This window comes from Coregonus lavaretus (genome assembly GCF_964263955.1).
Source record: "Coregonus lavaretus genome assembly, chromosome: 36".
In the NCBI taxonomy this organism is placed as follows: domain Eukaryota; kingdom Metazoa; phylum Chordata; class Actinopteri; order Salmoniformes; family Salmonidae; genus Coregonus; species Coregonus lavaretus.
The window spans coordinates 4540129-4567478 of record NC_140023.1 but is presented as its reverse complement, the minus strand read 5'-3'; the positions used below and the strand labels follow the sequence as shown (position 1 = coordinate 4567478).

The window sequence follows — 27350 nt, the reverse complement described above, 5'->3', positions numbered from 1 at the left end:
TGACTTGCAGGCCTGTTTGAATCTAAACCAGGCTAGTGGATGGCTGGCAGGTAGCCTAGCGGTTAAAGCGTTGGGCCATTAACCGAAAGTCCGCTAGATCGAATTCCCGAGCCGACAAGGTGAAAAATCTGTCTGTGACCTTGAGCAAGTCACTTATCCCTAATTGCTCCAGGGTCGCCGTTGATAATTGCAGACCCTGGCCTTGACCCCTCTCTCCGAGGGTGTTTCAGGGGGAGTTAGGATATGCAAAAAACACATTTCCAATTCACACATGCATATAATACACACTTGAACATGCGTGAATTAGGACAAAATAAGCACACACCTAATTATTATTAACAGGCCAGGTCCCAGTCATTCACCACCCACATCCTCTGCTGCTGTTCAAAGTCTAGAAAAGCGCTTGGTTATTGAAGACACATTTTGAAAAAATGTATTTGGTTTTCTTTGCTGTGGTCCCAGTTGTTCATGTTCCTGCTTTTTCATTCATCCATTTTAATCTTGCACGTTCCAGATGGAAATGTTATCAATTCTGTAGGTTCTATTTAATGGAGTTAACGGCAGCATCATACTATAGTGAGCACATGGAAGCGGAGCAGATATGGTGGTGATGTACTAGTGTGGGTAGTTTGGCATTGCTTTGTCTGTCAAGCTTCTGCAGTGTAGCTTCACTCTTTAATATCAGGGTAGGAGGAACATTATTGAGTTACTGATTGTGCTGACTCAGCTCAAAGTCTCCTGCAACTGAACAAACATACTAATTAACTCTCCTCTTCAGAGCTCAGGCGTCAGGCTAGAGACCTCCACTCCTCTGGGACTACCCCCACCCCATATCCATCCTATTAGTTCACCAGTGTCTGGGACTACCCCCACCCCATATCCATCCTATTAGTTCACCAGTGTCTGGGACTACCCCCACCCCATATCCATCCTATTAGTTCACCAGTGTCTGGGACTACCCCCACCCCATATCCATCCTATTAGTTCACCAGTGTCTGGGACTACCCCCACCCCATATCCATCCTATTAGTTCACCAGTGTCTGGGACTACCCCCACCCCATATCCATCCTATTAGTTCACCAGTGTCTGGGACTACCCCCACCCCATATCCATCCTATTAGTTCACCAGTGTCTGGGACTACCCCCACCCCATATCCATCCTATTAGTTCACCAGTGTCTGGGACTACCCCCACCCCATATCCATCCTATTAGTTCACCAGTGTCTGGGACTACCCCCACCCCATATCCATCCTATTAGTTCACCAGTGTCTGGGACTACCCCCACCCCATATCCATCCTATTAGTTCACCAGTGTCTGGGACTAGTGGAAAATGACTTTGTGCAGAGGTTGTTAAAGTGGACCGGCCTATATTTCCATAATAATGCCTTTCATATATTTTTTACAGTGTCAGCCCTCATGTATGTACCATGTGTCCCAAGGTTTCTGCTATTGCACTTATAGACTGTCTAGACACACTGATGCTTAAATATGTGTAGGCACTAGTCACGCGATGAAATAGGAAGGTAAAAGCATATTGAGAGTTCTGTTGTTGGCATGGATAGGGTGTTACTACAGTATGACGCTGTATTGCGGTGGTGTTTTGTAGGAAGGAGTAATACTCATGAGTTGTTTCTGTCAGAAGGAATGATTGTTTAGAGCCAACGCTTTCCTAGGTGTGACTTTGTAGTATTATGCTAAGAGTGCACTAGATTTTCACTTTAAAATTGCATCGCTTTTTATTTATGAAGTAGGCTAACATTCTTTGTCATGTTCTTTCAGGATCCTCATCACTTAACTGTACATCATATCTTCAGCTAGGCTTTGGTCATTGGGATCAGGGCATGAGGTAATCATTGGTGGATGCATCGCTCACAGGTACTTCACAGTCCACTGAATTCCACTGTGAAGCTGTGATCCTCACCATGTCACTGAGTGCTACCTGGTGATTCATCAAGTCCGAGGCGGGCCAGAAGGGGGTTTTGAGATCTAACTCGTTAACTCTATTTCACACTGGAATTTGTCATTTTACAAACATTCCAAGCTGCATTTTAAGCGAAAATGTGCAGAGTATGTTGGGATTTATTGCATTTTTAGTTTCCTAGTAATGATATTTAGTCATTTTGGGTTTTCCAGTATTGTTGCGATTAGTCCTATTAAGGCCTCTGTTCTTGGTTACTCAATCCAAATGAATGTTAGACCATATTTTAATTTGGTGGTCTCGGTTTGGCAGACATACAGTACAGAACTGTTTGGAGCAACTTCCATGTGCATAGCATCACGTCAAGCTGAAAAACAGACATGACTTATAGGCCTACACTTTCCAGTAGCGATATGAATTGAAGAGTGGACTTGCTGTGTTATGTCACCCTTTAGCACTGCTTTGCTTTGGGGTGTGGTCCTAAGGCAGCAGCTCACTCTGTTTTCACTGCGTTAAGGGGAACAGAGGTCCATTCAAACATAGGGCCTGGTCCTCGGGGCACTGAGCCTCATGTATCATGTGATCCCACCCCCACCCCATGCCCAGTTTAGAAGCCATTGTAGAGGGGTAGGCACACTCACAGTCTGGATCATCTTTGCTATCATCCAAACGTTAAATAATCCTCCACATATGAGGCTTTAATGCATGTGTCTACTCTGAGCCCCAGAGTAGTGGAGCTTGTTTTGGAGGCTCAGGGAGACTGTTCCCTTCTCGGTTGAGGCTGGCTGACCTACACAAAGACTGTGGGCCAGAGGGCTGAGATAGCTAGAGCAGAGCCTAGGGTGGATGTTGTTGTTTTTGTCTTGGACCTCATCATGGAAAGATTTAAAGGAATGTTTGTGTGTGATATGTGTTATTATGAGAAAGCTTCAAGCTGGAGGTTCTTTCTTTCTTTGAATCATCACCATCATCGGCAATCCACAACATTTATTTCATTTGGGAACCTCGTAATCCGCAAGTGAATTCTTACATAGCATCTGAAACATGAGCGAATCCGTTTATTAGGGCATGTAGGCCTAGTTGTGGCTTGGGGCTAATCTCACATGCTAAGCCTAAATGTACTGTTGATGTCAGAGCTGTGCCGATAGCTGGTAAACACGCATCATCCCCAACGGCCTCGCAGTGTTGTCCTGGGTTGCTTGTTTATTTTTGAGGCCATAAAGATATGATTGAAGCTAGATTCTACTTTCTTTACTGTGTTTTGGCAGTGATATACACTGAAAAGTGTAGGCCTATAAGTCATGTCTGTTTTTGAGCTTGACGTGACGTGTGTGTGTGTATATATATACATATACACACACACACACACACACACACACACATATATATACATACATACATACATACATACATACACACACACACACACACGTCACGTCAAGCTCAAAAACAGACATGACTTATAGGCCTACACTTTTCAGTGTATATCACTGCCAAAACACAGTAAAGAAAGTAGAATCTAGCTTCAATCATATCTTTATGGCCTCAAAAATAAACAAGCAACCCAGGACAACACTGCGAGGCCGTTGGGGATGATGCGTGTTTACCAGCTATCGGCACAGCTCTGACATCAACAGTACATTTAGGCTTAGCATGTGAGAGACAACACTGTGAGGCCGTTGGGGATATATATATACAGTGGGGAGAACAAGTATTTGATACACTGCCGATTTTGCAGGTTTTCCTACTTACAAAGCATGTAGAGGTCTGTCATTTTTATCATAGGTACACTTCAACTGTGAGAGACGGAATCTAAAACAAAAATCCAGAAAATCACATTGTATGATTTTTAAGTAATTAATTTGCATTTTATTACATGACAAAAGTATTTGATCACCTACCAACCAGTAAGAATTCCGGCTCTCACAGACCTGTGAGTTTTTCTTTAAGATGCCCTCCTTTTCTCCACTCGTTACCTGTATAAAAGACACCTGTCCACACACTCAATCAAACAGTCTCCATCCTCTCCACAATGGCCAAGACCAGAGAGCTGTGTAAGGACATCAGAGATAAAAGTGTAGACCTGCACAAGGCTGGGATGGGCTACAGGGCAATAGGCAAGCAGCTTGGTGAGAAGGCAACAACTGTTGGCGCAATTATTAGAAAAGGGAAGAAGTTCAAGATGACGGTCAATCACCCTCGGTCTGGGGCTCCATGCAAGATCTCACCTCGTGGGGCATCAATGATCATGAGGAAGGTGAGGGATCAGCCCCGAACTACACGGCAGGACCTGGTCAATGACCTGAAGAGAGCTGGGACCACAGTCTCAAAGAAAACCATTAGTAACACACTACGCCGTCATGGATTAAAATCCTGCAGCGCACGCAAGGTCCCCCTGCTCAAGCCAGTGCATGTCCAGGCCCGTCTGAAGTTTGCCAATGACCATCTGGATGATCCAGAGGTAGAATGGGAGAAGGTCATGTGGTCTGATGAGACAAAAATATAGCTTTTTGGTCTAAACTCCACTCGCCATGTTTGGAGGAAGAAGAAGGATGAGTACAACCCCAAGAACACCATCCCAACCGTGAAGCATGGAGGTGGAAATGTCATTCTTTGGGGATGCTTTTCTGCAAAGGGGACAGGACGACTGCACCGTATTGAGGGGAGGATGGATGGGGCCATGTATTGCGAGATCTTGGCCAACAACCTCCTTCCCTCAGTAAGAGCATTGAAGATGGGTCGTGGCTGGGTCTTCCAGACATGACAACGACCCGAAACACACAGCCAGGGCAACTAAGGAGTGCCTCCGTAAGAAGCATCTCAAGGTCCTGGAGTGGCCTAGCCAGTCTCCAGACCTGAACCCAATAGAAAATCTTTGGAGGGAGCGGAAAGTCTGTATTTCCCAGTGACAGCCATGAAACCTGAAGGATCTGGAGAAGGTCTGTATGGAGGAGTGGGCCAAAATTCCTGCTGCAGTGTGTGCAAACCTGGTCAAGACCTACAGGAAACGTATGATCTCTGTAATTGCAAACAAAGGTTTCTGTACCAAATATTAAGCTCTGCTTTTCTGATGTATCAAATACTTATGTCATGCAATAAAATGCAAATTAATTACTTAAAAATGTGATTTTTCTGATTTTTGTTTTAGATTCCGTCTCTCACAGTTGAAGTGTACCTATGATAAAAAATTACAGACCTCTACATGCTTTGTAAGTAGGAAAACCTGCAAAATCGGCAGTGTATCAAATACTTGTTCTCCCCACTGTATATACACAGTGAGGGGAAAAAAGTATTTGATCCCCTGCTGATTTTGTACGTTTGCCCACAGACAAAGAAATGATCAGTCTATAATTTGAATGGTAGGTTTATTTGAACAGTGTGAGACAGAATAACAACAAAAAAATCCAGAAAAACACATGTCAAAAATGTTATAAATTGATTTGCATTTTAATGAGGGAAATAAATATTTGAACCCCCCTCAATCAGAAAGATTTCTGGCTCCCATGTGTCTTTTATACAGGTAACGAGCTGAGATTAGGAGCACACTCTTAAAGGGAGTGCTCCTAATCTCAGTTTGTTACCTGTATAAAAGACACCTGTCCACAGAAGCAATCAATCAATCAGATTCCAAACTCGCCACCATGGCCAAGACCAAAGAGCTCTCCAAGGATGTCAGGGACAAGATTGTAGACCTACACAAGGTTGGAATGGGCTACAAGACAATCGCCAAGCAGATTGGTGAGAAGGTGACAACAGTTGGTGCGATTATTCGCAAATGGAAGAAACACAATAGACTGTCAATCTCCCTCGGCCTGGGGCTCCATGCAAGATCTCACCTTGTGGAGTTGCAATGATCATGAGAACGGTGAGGAATCAGCCCAGAACTACACGGGAGGATCTTGTCAATGATCTCAAGGCAGCTGGGACAATAGTCACCAAGAAAACAATTGGTAACACACTACGCCGTGAAGGACTGAAATCCTGCAGTGCCCGCCAGGTCCCCCTGCTCAAGAAAGCACATATACAGGGCCGTCTGAAGTTTGCCAATGAACATCTGAATGATTCAGAGGAGAACTGGGTGAAAGTGTTGTGGTCAGATGAGACCAAAATGGAGCTCTTTGGCATCAACTCAACTCGCCGTGTTTGGAGGAGGAGGAATGCTGCCTTTGACCCCAAGAACACCATCCCCACCGTCAAACATGGAGGTGGAAACATTATGCTTTGTGGGTGTTTTTCTGCTAAGGGGACAGGACAACTTCACCACATCAAAGGGACGATGGACGGGGCCATGTACCGTCAAATCTTGGGTGAGAACCTCCTTCCCTCAGCCAGGGCATTGAAAAATGGGTCGTGGATGGGTATTCCAGCATGACAATGACCCAAAACACACGGCCAAGGCAACAAAGGAGTGGCTCAAGATGAAGCACATTAAGGTCCTGGAGTGGCCTAGCCAGTCTCCAGACCTTAATCCCATAGAAAATCTGTGGAGGGAGCTGAAGGTTCGAGTTGCCAAACGTCAGCCTCGAAACCTTAATAACTTGGAGAAGATCTGCAAAGAGGAGTGGGACAAAATTCCTCCTGAGATGTGTGCAAACCTGGTGGCCAACTACAAGAAACGTCTGACCTCTGATTGCCAACAAGGGTTTTTCCACCAAGTACTATGTCATATTTTGCAGAGGGGTCAAATACTTATTTCCCTCTTTAAAATGAAAATCAATTTATAACATTTTTGACATGCGTTTTCTGGATTTTTTTTGTTGTTATTCTGTCTCTCACTGTTCAAAAAAACCTACCATTAAAATTATAGACTGATCATGTCTTTGTCAGTGGGCAAACGTACAAAATCAGCAGGGGATCAAATACTTTTTTCCCTCACTGTGTGTATATATATATATATATATATATATATATATATATAGACCAGTCTAGACTGTAGGATTGTATGGAGAATGTGATTTTTATGGCTTAGTAGAGTTGGATTTTACAGCTCATGGCATCATGTTCATCCCTCTAAAAAGAGATGGTCTGTGACCTCACCGTGTTCAGAGAAATTATAATTGTATGATCTATCATGAGTACTGACCCTGTCTTAATATAGCCTAATATATAGCCCAATGAAAGAAGTGTTTTAATTAAATTATACGCAGCAGAAGAGCTTGGAGAGTGTTCTAGTTTGACTGGTCCAGGGTTGATAACTGGGGCAGTCACCCCTCTGTCGCCTCCTTCTAAACAAACCCCCCTCGTTGAGCACCACCAGATCTCTAAAAGGCCTGGAGAACTCAGTAAACACTCAAACTGGCAGGCCTGGAGTACCCTTCAGTTAACACTCAAACTGGCAGGCCTGGAGTACCCTTCAGTTAACACTCAAACTGGCAGGCCTGGAGTACCTACCCTTCAGTTAACACTCAAACTGGCAGGCCTGGAGTACTCTCAGTTAACACTCAAACTGGCAGGCCTGGAGTACTCTCAGTTAACACTCAAACTGGCAGGCCTGGAGTACTCTCAGTTAACACTCAAACTGGCAGGCCTGGAGTACTCTCAGTTAACACTCAAACTGGCAGGCCTGGAGTACTCTCAGTTAACACTCAAACTGGCAGGCCTGGAGTACTCTCAGTAAACACTCAAACTGGCAGGCCTGGAGTACTCTCAGTTAACACTCAAACTGCACCCTATGTTGTTTAGGTTTCTACTGTATGCAAGAGAGAGGCCTATTTTTGACTGAGAGTAAGTGATCCATCACCATGACCTGCTTTACTACAGAAGTGTTTTAATTTAGCCAAGGATGACAAGAGTTCGGTACTCTAGCACCTTGAGCTACACCACTGTTTCTATCTATAGTAAGTGTTCTCATGACATTACAGCCACATCAGCAGATGCACTTATCCATAGCGACTTACACTTAAGTTGTCTTAGTGAGCATGCATGGAAGAGCAGCACATTTCAAGCTTCATTTAGATTAAAGTAGAGAGAACAGAGCTAGAAGATGCCTGTCTCTGTGAGTGGTAGGGCAGGTTCCAGACCCTACGGGAGGGGAGTGTGGGCCGAGCCTGTGCCAGTGGAGGTGCCTCCATCTTGGGCATGAGCAGCAGCCCCCTCTGCAGCCGCAGGGCGCCATACTAAAACCACTCTAACTGATCGCTCTTGAGACCAAAGGGAGGACCGGACTAATGGCCATGTACTCTCCGCCTTTACATGCATGAGTTCTGTCCACCTGGCTAGGTCCTTGGCAGTCATTTGGTCAGCTGGTGCTACTAGTGAATGTGACAGCAGATGGATGCGTTGATGAGAGGTCTGTCATTTATCCAAATCGGCACTAAAACTATGATCTCTTGGAAATTACAGTAACTTAGGGCCAGGATTTAATTCTTTACTACATTAGCAGATCTGATGTAACCAAGCACAGTAGTGACCATGTTTTATGCCACTATTCACACAGGGAGGTATTCTGAATTATTTGCTCTGAACTCATTCAATTAGATAATAATTTAAGCGAAAGACAGAGTTGTGCTTATCTCAACTCTGAATCCACAGTACAGTCTAAAGGTATTCATTATGCTCCTGCTTTTCTTGAAATCCTCAACATTAGGAGAGCTTTTCTTGCATTGATTTAACACTATACAGATCTGTCACGTATGGTGTTAAGTTGTGTGAGTCTATGGTGTGGAACTAACTAGCTGGTGCTCAGGTGAGAAAGAGGAAGGCTGCTGTGGTGCAGCTTGTTTCCATTGTGTTGCTTTCTGGAGTTGCAGTCTCTCCCTCTCTCTCGCCCTCTTTCCTCTCTCTCTCCCTCTCTTTCCTCTCTCTTGCACCCTCTTTCCTCTCTCTCTCCCTCTCTTTCCTCTCTCCCTCTCTTTCCTCTCTCTCTTGCCCTCTCTTTCCTCTCTCTCTCTCTCTCTTTCCTCTCTCTCTCCCTCTCTCTTTCCTCTCTCCCTCTTTCCTCTCTCTCTCCCTCTCTTTCCTATCTCCCTCTCTTTCCTTGCTCTCACCCTCTTTTTCCTCTCTCTCCATCTTTTCCCCCTCTTTCTCCCTCTCTCCTCTCTGTGTGTCGTCTTCTGCTGACCAGCTTAAGCCCCTCTGCAGATTCATAATCACAGCATGTTTGCACTGTACAGTAGAGGATTGAAGTCTGCAGTGCTATTCCCAGAAGTGTGTGCATGCGCACATGTGTGCGAGCGAGAGAGACACCCAGCGAAGATTCACCCGGCTGGGGAGAATAAACCCTGTTGTCGTTGCTATGGTAATCAGCTCTGTGTGCAGATACAGAATGGTTGTGATTCAAGCATTCCGAGTTCTTAAGCAAGCAAGCGACCATCTTCCCCCTCTTCTCTTCTTCCTCCCCAACACACACACACACAGGCGCACTCTCACTCTGATGCACAATTGCCCCCCTGTTTTAGTGGTGCTGGTAGCGGAACCTGGGGAGTTGGGGGTAGTGAGCTGCTTAGACAAACAGAAACACAGCAGTCTCAGAGAACCTCCCCTCCCTCTCTCCTTCCATCCTTTCCTACAGTTGGTTCCTGGGGTTGGGGCTCCACACAGCCAGGGCACACTGTGTTGGAGCCCAGCCCAGTCCAGCCCAGTCCCGGTGAGGAAGAGAAGGGAGGAGGTAGATCAGCATAAAAGCGCTTAGAGACGGGCCGCGCTAAATGGCAATTGAACCATGAGAAAATCTGCCTACTGTGAGACCAGCAGTCCCAGTTGTTGTCAGCTCGAATGTTGTAATTAAAACATACCTGCCCCTCAACAAAACCCATCCCAGTGCCCAACCCAACCTGGTGCGGGGGAGGGGGGGGCTGCCTAGCGTTGAGGGGGTTGGGGAAGGTAGCCTAGCGTTGGGGGGGTTGGGGAAGGTAGCCTAGCGTTGGGGGGGTTGGGGAAGGTAGCCTAGCGTTGGGGGGGTTGGGGAAGGTAGCCTAGCGTTGGGGGGGTTGGGGAAGGTAGCCTAGCGTTGGGGGGGTTGGGGAAGGTAGCCTAGCGTTGGGGGGGTTGGGGAAGGTAGCCTAGCGTTGGGGGGGTTGGGGAAGGTAGCCTAGCGTTGGGGGGGTTGGGGCAGGTAGCCTAGTGTTGGGGGGGTTGGGGAAGGTAGCCTAGCGTTGGGGGGGTTGGGGAAGGTAGCCTAGCGTTGGGGGGGTTGGGGAAGGTAGCCTAGCGTTGGGGGGGTTGGGGAAGGTAGCCTAGCGTTGGGGGGGTTGGGGAAGGTAGCCTAGCGTTGGGGGGGTTGGGGAAGGTAGCCTAGCGTTGGGGGGGTTGGGGAAGGTAGCCTAGCGTTGGGGGGGTTGGGGAAGGTAGCCTAGCGTTGGGGGGGTTGGGGAAGGTAGCCTAGCGTTGGGGGGGTTGGGGCAGGTAGCCTAGCGTTGGGGGGGTTGGGGAAGGTAGCCTAGTGTTGGGGGGGTTGGGGAAGGTAGCCTAGTGTTGGGGGGGTTGGGGCAGGTAGCCTAGCGTTGGGGGGGTTGGGGCAGGTAGCCTAGTGTTGGGGGGGTTGGGGCAGGTAGCCTAGCGTTGGGGGGGTTGGGGCAGGTAGCCTAGCGTTGGGGGGGGTTGGGGCAGGTAGCCTAGTGTTGGGGGGGTTGGGGAAGGTAGCCTAGTGTTGGGGGGGTTGGGGAAGGTAGCCTAGCGTTGGGGGGGGTTGGGGCAGGTAGCCTAGTGTTGGGGGGGTTGGGGAAGGTAGCCTAGCGTTGGGGGGGGGTTTGGGGCAGGTAGCCTAGCGTTGGGGGGGTTGGGGCAGGTAGCCTAGCAGTTAGGAGCATTGGGCCAGTAACCGAAAGGTCGCTGGTTCGAATCCCCAAACTGGCAAGGTGGAAAAATCTGCCATTCTGCCCTTGAGCAAGGCAGTTAATTCCCAACAACAACTGCTCCCTGGGCGCCGATGACATGGACATCGATTTAAGGCATTCCCCCCCCCCCCCCCCGCACCAGGTTGGGTTGGGCACTGGGATGGGTTTTGCAACTGACTAGGTATCCCCTTTCCCCTTGCCTAACCGAAAAGTTGCTGGTTTGAATCTCCAAGCCGACTAGGTGAAAAATCTGTCTGTGTCCTTGAGCAAGGCACTTAACCCTAATTGTTCCTGTAAATCGCTTGTGTAAGGGTCTGCTAAATGACTAAAATGTAAATGTACACTGAACAAAAATATAAACGCAACATGTAAAGTGTTGGTTCCATGTTTCATGAGCTGAAATAAAAGATCCCAGAAATGTTGGACAAAAGGCTTATTTCTCTCAAATTTAGTGCACAAATTTGTTTACATCTTTGTTAGTGAGTAATTCTCCTTTGCCAAGAAAATCCATCCACCTGACAAGTGTGGCATATCAAGAAACTAATTAAACAGCATGATAATTACACAGGTGCATCTTGTGCTGGGGACAATAAAAGGCCACTCTAAAATGTGCAGTTTTTTAACACAACACAATGCCACAGATGTCTCAAGTTTTGAGGGAGCGTGCAATTGTCATGCTGACTGCAGGAATGTTCACCAGAGCTGTTGCCAGAGAATTTAAGGTTCTCTACCATAAGCCGCCTCCAACGTTGTTTTAGAGAATTTGGCAGTACATCCAAGCGGCTCACAAGCGCAGACCACGTGTATGGCGTCGTGTGGGCGAGCGGTTTGTTGAGGTCAACGTTGTGAACAGAGTGCCCCATGGTGGCGGTTGGGTTATGGTATGGGCAGGCATAAGCTACGGACAATGAACACAATTACATTTTATCGATGGCAATTTGAATGCACAGAGTTACCGTGACTAGATCCTGAGGCCCAATGTCATGTTATTCATCCACCACATCCTCATGTTTCAGCATGGTAATGCACGGCCCCATGTCACAAGGATCTGTACACAATTCCTGGAAGCTGAAAATGTCCCAGTTCTTCCATGATCTGCATACTCACCAGACATGTCACCCATTTAGCATGTTTGGAATGCTCTGGGCCGACGTGTACGACAGCGTGTTCCAGTTCCCGCCAATATCCAACAACTTCGCACAGCCATTGAAGAGGAGTGGGGCCAACATTCTACAGGCCACAATCAACAGCCTGATCAACTCTATGCGAAGGAGATGTCGCGCTGCATGAGGCAAATGGTGGTCACACCAGACACTAACTGGTTTTCTGATCCACACCCCTACCTTCATTTTTTATTTTTTTACTCCCCCAATTTCGTTCCGTGCGACGGTCCAAAACACGATCCTGCCAAGCCACAACAATGTACAACTGGCGACCGACGTCAGCGTCCGTACCATGTCAGGAGTACTCACATACTGGCATAATGAGGGTTGTGGATGTTTTGAGCAACTGCTTTTTTTAACACCATGTTATCGCATAAATTAGTTATGTTTTGATGCACTCTAAGAACACTGTTTGATCTGACAACATGGTACTAGAGAACTGAAACTCCAGTAACATACTGTAACGTGACCCAGTTTTGAAGCGCAATGAACTCAGCTGATCAGTAATTCAGGAGTAGACCGCTGTGAAGAGGAAGTGTAATCTAATCTCTCTCTCTCTCTCTCTCTCTCTCTCTCTCTCTCTCTCTCTCTCTCTCTCTTCTCTCTCTCTCTCTCTCTCTCTCTCTCTCTCTCTCTCTCTCTCTCTCTCTCTCTCTCTCTCTCTCTCTCTCTCTCTCTCTCTCTCTCTCTCTCTCTCTCTCTCTCTCTCTCTCTCTCTCTCTCTCTCTCGACACATCTGCTTAACCTGTTTTACAGATTGACTATTTTCTCACCATGAATATTAGTGGCAGATGTGAGGCAGATACTGAGAGTGCTGTTTTTGTTGCCTGTTTGCCTGGCGGTCTGCCACTCTGGATGATAGGGAGGCTTTTCCATTTCAAAAGAGTTGCAGTATTTCTGCCACCCCATTCTCATTATACCAGATCAACATAACACCCACAGTGTGGTGCCCGTTCCTGACTGTTTCCATCATGTTTTATGCATGAGATATGGGCTGTAAGCTCTTGTTATCATGGGCTAATCCAACCTCCATATTATAACACACAAACACTTATTTCAATATGCAAACTGTGTTTTAGCATGATTCAGCCTCTGTGATTCAGCAGTTAGTCCTATGCTGTTGGCCAATCTGTACACCCCTCCCCCTTCTCCTTTACGTAGAATCCAACCCCCCACTTCAAGCAGTCAGGGGATTTAAAGAGTGTTTCACTTTTTCATAAATCCTAACAAACAGGAATACACTTGATCCTATAGCATGAATCTGAGGCTTTCCATTCCCTGTGTTTTCCCTCCATGAAATAGGAGATTCTTAACCCAAATAGAGAGGGGGTAACATTGAGAGCATATGCGGTGGGTAGACTGGGTAACGATTACTCAGGCTTTTGATGCAGTGCCTGACGGTGCTATGTGTTTGGACTGCAAACGTGCCTGCCGAGTGGGACAGGTGTGTGTGTGTGTGTGTGTGTGTGTGTGTGTGTGTGTGTGTGTGTGTCAGGGAGGGGGAGGGGGAGGCAGCAGCTAGAAAAGGGACAGGTGTTGGGCAGAGTCGAGAAATAAGAGTGTTTGTATGTATTCCTCTGTGGGTTCCTAACTATCCAAGGCCACAGTTGCTGTCTTGGGATCTGACTCAGCAGTCAACACCTTATGCCACATGGGTGACCTGTGCTTCTCACTTTAAAATGCATTGTGGTGGGATAGCGTTTGATGATGAGAAATCACATGCTATTCTACCCTATCTATTCTATTCTGGAAGCATGGACAAATGTGAAGGTACTCCCTTCCTGCGGGGTTAGCCATATAATCATCCTCCCACCATTCACCAGCACAGCAGAGCAGCAGCTAGTCCACACTGACGCTCTTATCCTGACTGACACATAAAACCATGGCAACCATGTTACATTCTCTTTGTGTAACCCCTGGAAACGTATGACCTTCAGAACCCTCTGACCTTCCGTCCCTGGGCACCTGCTAGTGTGACAGGCATCATCCGTATTTTGTCCACGCGTGTCTGTTTTTCCTCATGTCATGTCATACACATATGAAGGTCTACAACCGGAAATCTCTCTCAACACAGACAAGCTTATTAATGACCAGATGTGATTGCCTTGACACCAGTGGTAGCAATGTGTTACAAAAACATTGTGTACCTTCTGGCAATAAAAAGCCCAAACTGAAAGGGTTTGTTATCCTTCACCATGAGGTAATGGCATCAATAATGTGGTTTTCCAAAATCTCATGTTAAATAATAATATGCTTATTTTTCATTGCATCAGTGAGAAGAGTACATAGACATTTCAAAGAGGGTTACATAAGGTGTATGTGGAGTTTGCCTCACTGGGCATTAAATATTGAAGGTAATAGCCCTCATGTCCTTTATGCTTGAAAAACGACTCTTTCAATTTGGCCACAGACGTCTCTGAAGAGGACTCAAATTAAGATTCACTAGATTCACTATGTTTCTAAATGTTATGACCGGTAGTTGGAGAAATATTGATATAGGCCCTAGTCCAGTATCTTGGTGTTAGTTTAATCGTTAGACACAGATACACCAACCCAAGCTCTCCGGATGTAATGTGAGCTGGACAGATGATGTCAGGCCACTGCCCCACATATAATTGAATGGTTACTTTGGGTTGGAGTTCTTTGGCTCAAGGCCCAACACAGGCTTAAATTGCTATCCACACACAGTAAGCATGGTCATTATCAAAGGCCTTGGTTCTGTTCCAAACAGCCAGTCAGTCCGGCTGTCTGTTAGAGATTAGACACAGGCCCTAGAGCAGTGGGTCAAACCAGAACTGCCCACTAGTCTCATACCAGTCCCACAAGTCCAACAGACTTCTCCATTACTGAATCAATATTTAAAGCTGTTTAATGAAAGCCCTCCCTCATTTATTGAGTACTTGGCTTTTGGCATACTATATGAAGACTGTGTGGAGAATCAATCAGTCAGCATGACTACCTGTCTGCCAGAGTACCAGCGGCAGCATGGGGGTGTACTGAACTAGGAGGAGCAGGGGATAAGCAGCTTTACTCGTCTAGTCAGCCGAGGACAAGGTTTCTGCGGATGGTGTGGTGGTGTGTGGGTGCGCGTGTGTATGTGCGTGTGTGTGTGTGCCTGGTTTTTGTAAGTGTCTTCTTGTGTGTGAGCTTTACGTGTGCATTTTAGATGGGTATCCTGTTTTCATGATGGACATGTGAACACCTTGTAGTGAAAGGGGGATTTACAACCTACACAAGAACCATGGTCACTGTTGTCACATGACAGCCAAGAACACATTCAGCACACATACACAGGATGGGTGACATCATCAAACGATGCCACATGAGACCCTTGCTTTGTCTATTGGTTTACAAGTTGATACTCTTTATATAACATCCCCACACTGGGCATCCCTCTGTCTGTACCGTCTCTTAAGATTACACGGCCTCCCTGAAACTCTCTAGCTTAGCTATCGCATTGAGTAAGGAGCGGGAAAAGTATTCATGCATGGTTCTGCAGTGGTCCTTTAAAGATGGTGTCTCCGTCTCCTCATGCAATCACTACTCTTTCTGATGGTCAGTGAAAACAATATGTACACTTTTTTCAGGATGTATAACATCCTGTGAACATCTGTAATAACAACTCATACTGTAATGTCTCATACTGTTATAACGCATACTGTAATATCTCATACTGTTAACTCATACTGTAATAACTAATACTGTAATAATAAGTATTTTGTATGTGTTTGTTCCTCTAGGAGACCCTCCAGCAGCTGGTGATGATGCCTCTCCCCAACGTGCTGGTGCTGGGCAGGAACCCTCTCAGTGGTACGTCTTCATCTGACTGACCTGCCAACAATACACACTTTTACACTGGGGTTTCAGTGGGGAAATCTTCCATCTTCTCACTGAGAATGTTACTGTCCTGTATTAGAATGCAATGTAGAATCATACATAATGTGAACCCTTTATAACTTCCTTATTATGCAATGCACATCATGTAGGCCTGTTGTTTTACACAGCCCCCTTTTATCTTGAAATCAGTTTTCCTTGCCCTTGTGTGTAGATGTAATTTCCACCAGCTAGAATCGCTCTCTGTTCTATAATAATAATATAATATGCCATTTAGCAGACGCTTTTATCCAAAGCGACTTACAGTCATGTGTGCATACATTATACATTATTACACATTGGTGGTCCTGGGGATCGAACCCACTACCCTGGCGTTACAAGCGCCATGCTCTACCAATTGAGCTACAGAGGACTCTTCGTGGTAAGATATTGCCTTATTGGATAGGCATGTGAAACCAAGATAAAACCAGCCATTGATTGTATTGTGTCAAAATATTTGGATTTAGGAAGCACATTATGCTGGTTTGTTGAATCTTGAATGAGCTACTGTGAAAAATAGCTAGTATCTTTCTCTGGAGTCAAGACCCAGACAACACAGCCACGTCATTTGATACTCCTATGTGCAAAGTATTATCAGACCAACTCAGTCCTGAACCTCAACATGCAGCATTCCAGTATTTTTCCTGTGACCTTTGACCCTAGTGGTGTGCAGCAGCAATAGTAGCTGGAGCCATCTGAAAGTGATTGCCCATGTGGCTTTTAGTATGCAGTCATTAAGGCTCTTTGGGGGATGGGCCCATTATCAGCACTATGGGAATCCAGAATCCACCCCGGACTCTGATTATTAACCCACTCTGTTACTAAACACTACAAAACCCCACTCCTCAGAGCCCACTATCTCATCTGGTTCCCTCTCCCCTTGGGTGCCTCCTACCCCAGACTGTCTGTTGACCTCAGACACAGACCTCAACACTGAATATCACTTCGATTCAGTCTGATCCTGCTTCAAAAGAGAAGCACTTAGACCAGCTAGAACACAATGTGCCCCTGAAGGCTAATCTCCTGTTCAATGAAGACTACAGTCAGGCATTGTCTGTCTTTATAGTGAACCTACTTCTCCTTTGGTTTAACAATCAAGCCTTCATTTGAGAGAAAGGGTATGAGTGTCAGTTTCCTGCCACGTAGAGAGTAGTTTGTACCTACTTTGTATTGCTGACTTTGTAACATTCTAGTGTGGTCGTTTTAGATGCCAGAGAAGTGTCCCTTTTCAGGAACATCAACTGTAAGGAGACAACTGCTCTTCAATGGCAGGTGGAGGCAGGCCAGACTGACGGTCACCAGCAACAATGTGTGGGGTTGTGGGAAAGTCAGGAAACCTACAGTCACATTTAGAAGCCTGAAGATGGTTAGAATACCTGGGGAGTGGTGAGAGTAGGGGAAATAGGTGATTATGAAATCAGTTTCAGTGGTGAAAAGTGAAATTAGCAAAAGTCTTGTATTTTCTTTCTTGTCAGAGGAACCATGAGTAGTCCCTGACCCACATAGATATACTGACCCACATTATACTGTAGATATACTGACCCGCATTATAGATATACTGACCCACATTATGGATATACTGACCCACATTATCGATATACTGACCCACAGTATGGATATACTGACCCACATTATACTGTAGATATACTGACCCGCATTATAGATATACTGACCCACATTATGGATATACTGACCCACATTATGGATATACTGACCCACATTATAGATATACTGACCCACAGTATGGATATACTGACCCACATTATAGATATACTGAATAACAATGATTGGGCCAATTGGCATCGACAAAATAGATAGTCAGTGTGATGAAAATGACTATTATGATGATATGAAATGACAGAGTGGCCAGGGCCGCAGGAGAGTGCTACTGTCGTCCACCAGAGGAAACCTCAGAGGCCTTGGGTCCCTGCTCCCCGGAAGAACCCCCCTCACCAGGTTCCTGTGAACAATAGCTGGGCAGGAAGGAGTGCAACTCTGAAGGGTTAGTCACTGTCCATGCGCCCCTGTGAGTTTCCTGTCAGGAAGAAGGGAGTGTAGTGACGGGGGGAAGAAGGAGGGAAGGAGCCACACTAGGCACATACAGCACTATGATAACAGTCTGGGGAGCCAACCCTCTGCTGAGCCAGAGCCGCTGAAGGGAAATGTCCTTCATCTACTTTAAACCATCTCCTCTTCCTCTTGCCCTCTCTCCCTTTCTCTTTATTTCTCTCTCATTCTCTCGCCACATCTTTTTCTTTCTCTTTCTCTCTCTCCCCATCGCTCGCTCTCTCTCTCTCTCGCTATCACTTCAGACATGCTTGGTTCAGTCAGCCTCTTTAAATTATTCATCCATTGCCTGCCTGCTCCTTATCTTTAGTGCTCAAGAAGATTTGCCTTTCCAAATCACTATACAGGCTTCTGTGTGTAGGTTCTATGTGTGTATGAATCCTTCTTAAGGCTTTCAGTTAGAAGAAACAGCATTTAGAAGGCATTTGTTACAGCTTGCACTCTGTACTCGGAATAGAAATCTAGAACAGGCTACTCTCTATTTCCCTTTATAGATGTTGATTAGCTTTGATGACGTATTGTGAGGATGGGCCTCAAAAGGTCACACGTTTACATGTAGACTTTTCACTCTTTCTGCGATTGTAGTTGCACTGCTCTCATAACAGACCTACTTCTCTCAATTGATATTCTGAGGCTGTTCCTGTTCTGGCCCGAGGAGGTTGCAAATATAGGCCAGTTACAGTTATTTTTATTACTAATGGTGCTTCAATCTGGGCCAAAAACATCCTGTTAGTTTAGCTGAGATTTGTGTGTGATCCTCTAGATGTCGTGTGTGTGTACATTTTAAAGAAATCCACATGGAATGGGATGAATCTTGTTTTCAAAGAGGATGCCATTATGATTGGTGAAACTGATGTGTCACGATCAGTTGTTGATTAGTTACAGATACATAATAATAATATATTATTATATAAGATATAGCTCAGTTGAAGTGTTGCTAGTGAGTCATAATGTTTATCATTAGTGGACTTGACACTGTAGCAGTACATTTAACACCAAATGCCTCTTAGAAGAGTATATTCCATTGTATCGGCTACACCCGATAGTTCAACCTTCTAAACCCACTACCTCTGCTGTCACTAGACACCCAACATCTACACCCACATGGAGGAGACGGATGCACCATAGCATACACTAAGAACAAAATCTTGCCATTGATATTATGGCTGTCCATAAAAATTTTTTATCTACTGGTGGGGTTTTACAGTAGTTATAATTGCTGTGTGGCCCTTTTTCTGAATAAACATGCCTGGTTGTCTAAGCCTGTTGTTAGTCATCTGTGTTTATGGCCCAGCGCCGCTCTCTACCCCTGGGGCTGATGAGCTGGCTTAACACACACACACACACACACACACACACACACACACACACACACACACACACACAGACACACACACACAGAGAGAGAGAAATAAACCACCTGGCTCATTATTTTACAGTATAATCCTACAGATTATTACCTCAACCTTGTTGAGCTTCCTAGCATCTGTTTTATCATTTCATCTACGTGTGGCTTGGCATTGGATTACTGCAAAATACAGTACAATCTTTTTGGTTGGGGACATCGCATTATAAGCAAGCATAACCAGTTTACATGTATGTAATAGGGTTACTTGAATGGCTCATCTCATGGCTGTAGTAAGCATCCTATCTGTGTGTCTGGGGGGCAGTTATCGTTTTAGCCTTTTGCAATATGATGCTGCAAAAGCTTATGGGATTTGGTTATGAAATGGATTTGAAACATTTACATTTACATCATATCCAGAGCGACTTACAAATTGGTGCATTCAACTTATGATAGCCAGTGGGACAACCACTTTTCTTTTTTTTTGGGGGGGGGGAAGATTACTTTATACTATTCTAGGTATTCCTTAAAGAGGTAGGGTTTCAAGTGTCTCCGGAAGGTGTTCAGTGACTACGCTGTCCTGGCGTCGTGGGGGAGCTTGTTCCACCATTGGGGTGCCAGAGCAGCGAATAGCTTTAACTGGGCTGAGCGGGAACTGTGCTTCCGTAGAGGTAGGGGAGCTAGCAGGCCAGAGGTGGATGAACGTAGTGCCCTCGTTTGGGTGTAGGGTCTGATCAGAGCCTGAAGGTAAGGAGGTGCCGTTCCCCTCACAGCTCCGTAGGCAAGCACCATGGTCTTGTAGTAAATGCGAGCCTCAAGTGGAAGCCAGTGGAGTGTGCGGAGGAGCGGGGTGACATGAGAGAACTTGGGAAGGTTGAACACCAGACGGGCTGCAGCGTTCTGGATAAGTTGTAGGGGTTTAATGGCACAGGCAGGGAGCCCAGCCAACAGCGAGTTGCAGTAATCCAGACGGGAGATGACAAGTGCCTGGATTAGGACCTGTGCCGCTTTCTGTGTAAGGTAGGGTCATACTCTGCGAATGTTGTAGAGCATGAACCTGCAGGATTGGGTCACCGCTTTGATGTTAGCGGAGAACGACAGGGTGTTGTCCAGGGTCACGCCAAGGTTCTTTGCACTCTGGGAGGAGGACACAATGGAGTTGTCAACCGTGATGGCGAGATCATGGAGCGGGCAGTCCTTCCCCGGGAGGAAGAGCAGCTCCGTCTTGCCAAGGTTCAGCTTGAGGTGGTGATCCAACATCCACACTGATATGTCTGCCAGACATGCAGAGATGCGATTCGCCACCTGGTTATCAGAAGGGGGAAAGGAGAAAATGAATTGTGTGTCGTCTGCGTAGCAATGATAGGAGAGGCCATGTGAGGATATGACAGAGCCAAGTGACTTGGTGTATAGAGAGAATAGGAGAGGGCCTAGAACTGAGCCCTGGTGGACACCAGTGGTGAGAGCACGTGGTGCGGAGACAGATCAAAGGCAGCGGATAGGTCTAGAAGGATAAGAGCAGAGGAGAGAGTTAGCTTTAGCAGTGCGGAGAGCCTCCGTGACACAGAGAAGAGCAGTCTCAGTTGAATGACCAGTCTTGAAACCTGACTGGTTTGGATCAAGAAGGTCATTCTGAGAGAGATAGCAGGAGAGTTGGCTAGAGACGGCACGCTCAAGAAAGGGATACTGGTCTGTAGTTGTTGACATCGGAGGGATCGAGTGTAGGTTTTTTGAGGAGGGGTGCAACTCTCGCTCTCTTCAAGACGGAAGGGACATGGCCAGCGGTCAAGGATGAGTTGATGAGCGAGGTGAGGTAAGGGAGAAGGTCTCCGGAAATGGTCTGGAGTAGAGGGGATAGGGTCAAGCGGGCAGGTTGTTGGGCGGCCGGCCCTCGCAAGATTTCATCTGGAGAGAGAGGGGAGAAAGAAGTCAAGCATAGGGTAGGGCAGTGTGAGCAGGACCAGCGGTGTCATTTGACTTAATAGATGAGGATCGGATGTCGTCAACCTTCTTTTCAAAATGGTTGATGAAGTCATCCACAGAGAGGGAGGAGGAGGAGGATTCAGCAGGGAGGAGAAGGTGGCAAAAAGCTTCCTAGGGTTAGAGGCAGAGGCTTGACATTTCGAGTGGTAGAAAGTGGCTTTAGCAGCAGAAACCGAGGAAGAGAATGTAGAGAGGAGGGAGTGAAAAGATGACAAGTCCGCAGGGAGTCTAGTTTTCCTCCATTTCCGCTCGGTTGCCCGGAGCCCTCTTCTGTGAGATCGCAATGAGTCGTCAAGCCACGGCGCAGGAGGGGAGGACCGAGCCGGCCGGGAGGATAGGGGACATAGAGAGTCAAAAGATGCAGAAAGGGAGGAGAGGAGGGTTGAGGAGGCAGAATCAGGAGATCGGAGGGAGAAGGATTTAGCAGAGGGAAGAGATGATAGGATGGAAGAGGAGAGAGTAGCGGGAGAGAGAGAGCGAAGGTTGCGACGGCACATTACCATCTGAGTACGGGCAGAGTGAGTAGTGTTGGAGGAGAGCGAGAGAGAAAAGGATACAAAGTAGTGGTCGGAGACTTGGAGGGGAGTTGCAGTGAGATTAGTAAAAGAACAGCATCTAGTAAAGATGAGGTCAAGCGTATTGCCTGCCTTGTGAGTAGGGGGGGACTGTGAGAGGGTGAGGTCAAAAGAGGAAAGGAGTGGAAAGAAGGAGGCAGAGAGAAATGAGTCAAAGGCAGACGTAGGGAGGTTAAAGTCACCCAGAACTGTGAGGGGTGAGCCATCCTCAGGAAAGGAACTTATCAAGGCGTCAAGCTCATTGATGAACTCTCCAAGGGAACCTGGAGGGCGATAAATGACAAGGATGTTAAGCTTGAATGGGCTAGTGACTGTGACAGCATGGAATTCAAATGAGGAGATAGACAGATGGGTCAGGGGAAAAAGAGAGAATGTCCACTTGGGAGAGATGAGGATTCCTGTGACACCGCCGCACTGACCAGATGCTCTCGGGGTATGCGAGAACACATGGTCAGACGAGGAAAGAGCAGTAGGAGTAGCAGTGTTTTCTGTGGTAATCCATGTTTCCGTCAGCGCCAAGAAGTCGAGAGACTGGAGGGTAGCATAGGCTGAGATGAACTCTGCCTTGTTGGCCTCAGAATGGCAGTTCCAGAGGCTGCCGGAAATGAACTAAACATCTGGGAAAGCGAGAGAGCAGGGCCTCCCTCACTTACGTGTCACTGAAACACTCAAATATAACTCTTCCACTTTAGAAATTATAATTGTTGTAAACTACAGCGGTTCAATGTTTTCTAGGAAAAGACTAACTTAGTTTATTCAGCTAGCTAACTTGGTACAGTATTCTTCCGTGAAAACCGTCCAGGGCACCGAATCCTATGACGCCATAGCATGCCAGCCTCCAATAACACGGTTTAGCACCAATACTCGGTTACAACAAACCACCAGTGTGATAACACGCCAAACAGATCAATCGTGTCCGTGTCTAACGTTGTGTAAGGTTTTGGGTTAGTTTTGACAGTTTGAGTGAGTACGTCGTCAACTTATTCAGCCAGTTAATTAGCTAGAATAGTTAGCATACTAGCTAGCCATTGCTCTCTGCCAACGAACAAACCCGTCCTCCCACGGCACGAAACACACAGAGAGAGCCAAGCTAACGTTAACTAGTCACCCATGTCCCGAATTCCCTTGAACGACTCTGGTTACCAGAATGTAAAAACAAAACAAAAATAAGTTAAGTGCAAAGCTAGCCACTGAATCGATTCAGCCAGTTCGCATCTGTCCCAACGGAGAGAAAGCACCTCCAAATATTACAGCTAGGTCGTTCCAGCTATTGTTTAGTTAGCTATCCAGGTAGCAACAAGCTAGCTACATTTCGAGTACAGTAGCTACTAACTACCTAACGTTAACGCTTCCGATAATGAGGTTAGAAAAACAGCTGAATGGTAGGTAGCTAGCTGGCATAATTACAGGTACTCTTAAGCGTGAAATAACATTGGAAACAACTATCCACAGTTGCTAATAGTTACCAGTAGCTACCCGCTAGCTAGCTAGCTTTATTGGTCCAGGTAGTGGGTTAGCTAGCCTTGTGCTTCACCGGTCTCAGCCGAATACAATAATTACCTACAATAACTACCTAGATAAACTACCTACAATACCTAACTACAATACCTACCTACAATCTAAATACATGGTTTAAGCTTTACTCAACACCATATAAGAAGCCAAGCTTACCTCCCGCTAGAGAAACACAACCTCACCCGACCAGTATCCAGTATCACCGAAACAGCTACAGTCAAATATAAAACTTGTAAAAAGAGTAATCAAATCAATGCTAGTAAATTGTTAACAATGGTAGTAAAACGCTAATTGACAATCTCTTTGTGTCTGCAGAGCAAGGACTGGAGGAGATGAAGAAGCTTTTGTTGCTGTTGCTTGGCTGTGCCGTCCAGGTAAGTCCTACACTCATCACCCCCTTAATCATCTACTGTCAGTAGTCTACCAATACCATAACTCTCCTGTAGGATGAACACTCACTCTACTACCGTTATGAATAGCTCTTACTCACTAGTTCCTGAACATCTATAACCTTCGGCTCTATTGTTCAGACAAGTGTTAACACAGCTATATGAGTAATGTGAGTGAAAGGAGTCATTCTCACTCAGACTAGCATTAGTTCGCTGTTCCCTCTTCCTCAGCAGTTGGCACTGCGACAGGTGGTCTGTCCTGGCTGTCCTGGTAGCAGGTCAGAGAGGGGTCAGAGGGGCTGTCAGATGGCGTGTCTGCTCCATGGGAGGCCCTGTCTGCCCTGACCCGACCCTTGTCTCTATCTCTGCCCTGAGCCTGGCTGGAGTAGTAATGACTCATACATAACCAGTGCCCTAGCCAGAGAGATGCTGACCTCACACTGTCATTCTCGTTTACACTGTTCAGGGGTTCTGAACAGGCTACTTCTCAAAGACCCCTCAAAGGGAAATATGTATCTGTCTCATCTGTCTGTATGAAGTCGGTGTTGATTTGTTTTGTTTTTTCGATCATGATTTGAAGGTGACGATGTTCGATTACAGGTTAAAGGCACATAAAAATAACAGTTCTTGCAAAATGTCTGCATTTTTGAGGCGGGAAAACCTGTCTCCCTTACACTCTCACCAACAGGAAAGAACAAAGTAGCTGCTCACTACACATGGTTACCAGATAATAGTCTAAGAGAATACCTACACATTCCTTCAGACATCGCTTTCCTTAAAGCCAACCAATCCGAACTCAGGCCATTCTCCTGTGACCTCACGAAGACCTCTCCAGACTGTCATCCTAACCCCAAACTGCCTCTTTTTGTTTGCAGTGTGAGAAGAAAGAGGAGTACATCGAGAGGATCCAGACCCTAGACTTTGACACAAAAGCTGCCATAGCATCTCACATCCAAGAGGTATGAGTGAAAAAAAACGAAAAACACATTTTTGTGAGGGCAAAACATAAACCCTGGGACCTCTTGTGTCTCTTTTGGGCCAGCTTGTTGTGTAACAGCTCAGACACACCGGTAGGATTGTCAATCATTTGCCTGCCGTCAGTACTTAGCATCTCTGAACAGAGTATCGGCAGTCAAGCTCTGTTGTGTTCACACAGAAAAAACCTTGGAAATCGTCAGACATTCAGCCTTGTAGCTCAGTGGGCCTCTTGTAGCTCAGTTGGTAGAGCATGGCGCTTGCAACGCCAGGGTTGTGGGTTCGATTCCCACGGGGGGCCAGTATGAAAAATGTATGCACTCACTAACTGTAAGTCGCTCTGGATAAGAGCGTCTGCTAAATGACTAAAATGTAAATGTAAAATGTTGTTAAAATACTCCAAACCAGAAGGTGGCAGTAGCGTTGTTTGGCAATGCATGTCCGTGTGTGTTGCTTATGGTCTAGATTCCAAGCTAGCTGCGCTAATGTTGATATTTTGAAGAAAGCTCTTGTTGATACTAGCCAGATGGCCACAGCTAGATAACTACCTAGCAAGATGAAGAAGAAACTATTTAATTAATTCTCCATAGTCCCATATTGCCAGTGCCAGCCCATAGCCAAATGTTTAGCTAGCTAGCACAACATAGCTAGCTAGCTAAGGACACTGCACTAACTTGGCAGCTAACACAGGCAGCTGTTTCATGGAAATATAGCTAATCCATTGTGATTTAATTATAATGTCAACACTAGCTACAGTGGTTAGCTAGCTTGGAGGAAGTATTTAGTGTTGTGTGCATTGCGTCTGTGCACTTAGCTAACTATCATCCTATAGCCTACATTGCATATGAAGTGTGACTGGCTCATCCGTGGATGTACGGAGAAAATACCCTCTTTTTCCTTTTTTGTAATTTTATTGGCTCACCCACGTGCGGGTTCGTGCTCTCTGATTGGCTCAAAGTCAAGTTGTTGGTCACTGACGAGCATTGCAATTCTACAAGTAGAAACGGTAGGGTCGTCGCTACCGGGTCTGCATGCAGCAGGTACTGCTTTTGTTCTAGCAAGAGAAGGAACGTCCTCCCACTGTACCTATCAGCAGTCTTTCGGCAGTGAGATTCTCTGTGTTTCATGCTTAAAGACACTTGAGTTAATGTAGGACAGATCTGTGAGTTCATTAGCCAAATTTACATCACTGTCCTTCACAGCTGTTTAAGTTAAAGTAGTTGGCTGCCCATTGCTGTCAACACACCTGGGTCTCTGTGTATTGGCTGGCAGAGTGAGATGACTCTGATATGCTGTTGTTTTGAAGGTGACCCACAACCAGGAGAATGTTGTGGACCTGCAGTGGCTGGAGGGGGGCGAGCTGCCCCCAGAGGACCTGGACTCCTTCTCCAGGAACATGGCCTTCCATCTCAAACGCCTGTTGGACGAGAGAGACGACCAGCTGGAGGTACATGTCTGAAACGGGGCACATTGGTGCCTTTTTAACTCAACCCACGAGACATAAAATGTTGTGGGAAATGTGTTAACAATCTATATAGAGTCTAGATGGTATCTGTCTGTGCATTTTATATGGCGTCAATGTGTGTGTGTCTGAGTGTGTGGTTGGTGTGTGTGTGAGTTGAACCCAGAGCAGTCTGATTAAGCATGGCCCACCCATACAGCTGCCATGGCCTGGTAGAGCAGCAATCCCAGCATTCTATTGGCCAGGGGCGCGGACAGGGATGGGGTGATGATGATCTCCACTGGAGGCCAGACACACTTCATTAAAAGCCCATTTCCTTGCATGGCCACTGGGTTATAAACGTAGGACGAGAGAGGAGGGTCGTGGGGTGAACTATAATGACGATGATGGGAATACGTCGTTTGATTTCCTCTCCCTTTCACAGACCATTTAAACCCAATGCCTTTTCCCACTCTTATCTCCGAACCCAGCTCAATTCAGTTGTTGCGTGCCGATACTTGAGCCTTAACTGCATTAGGCCAATTAGTACTGGGCTTTTCATTATGTTTGGGGTTTCCATTTAAGTGACTGATCCCGGTGTCTAGGTGCTGCTGCATCTCCTCTGTGGCCCGTCCAAATCAGAGTCATCTCCCTAAGCTCACACCTCCCAGACTGAGCAGACAGAACAGCAGGGCAGCCTAACAACATAGTCTGCAAACCACACCCTCAGTATCCTCAATCTTCAATACCCTGCCTGACAACTGCTTTGACCCTCATTGTGATCAATGATCAAACACGGTTCAAAGCAATTTGTGAGAGCCTTGCTTTCACCCATCCAAATCTGTTAGATGACTCAGGCTGATGATTTCAAGTAAGGAATGCATGATACATATCTCAAGTATACACTTGGTGTATAAAACATACATATTGAGTTGCACCCCCTTTTGCCCTCAGAACAGCCTCAATTCGCTGGGGCATGGACTCTACAAGGTGTCGAAAGCGTTCCACAGGGATGCTGGCCCATGTTGACTCCAATACTTCCCACAGTTGTGTCAAGTTGGCTGGATGTCCTTTGGGTGGTGGACCATTCTTGATACACATGGGAAACTGTTGAGCATGAAAAACCCAGCAGTGTTGCAGTTCTTAACACACCTGGCTCCTACTACCATACCCTGTTCAAAGGCACTTAAATATTTTGTCTTGCCCATTTACCCTCTGAATGGCACACATACACAATCCATGTCTCAAATGTCTCAAGGCTTAAGAATCCTTCTTTAACTTCTTTCAACCCCTTCATCTACACTGACTGAAGTGGATTTAACAAGTGAG

The 27350-nt window shown here is 46.2% G+C and overlaps 1 protein-coding gene across 1 annotated transcript in view; it reads left to right on the top strand.

Moving 5' to 3' along the window:
- The window catches only part of LOC311111004 (girdin-like), a 78447-nt gene that overhangs the window by 18144 nt on the left and 32953 nt on the right, over nucleotides 1-27350 (top strand). Inside the window, exons 4-7 of the mRNA XM_084153686.1 lie at nucleotides 15599-15668; nucleotides 23532-23590; nucleotides 24481-24564; nucleotides 25887-26027. Coding sequence (XP_084009812.1) covers nucleotides 15599-15668; nucleotides 23532-23590; nucleotides 24481-24564; nucleotides 25887-26027 — 354 coding nt within the window. The remainder of the gene's footprint in view (nucleotides 1-15598; nucleotides 15669-23531; nucleotides 23591-24480; nucleotides 24565-25886; nucleotides 26028-27350) is intronic.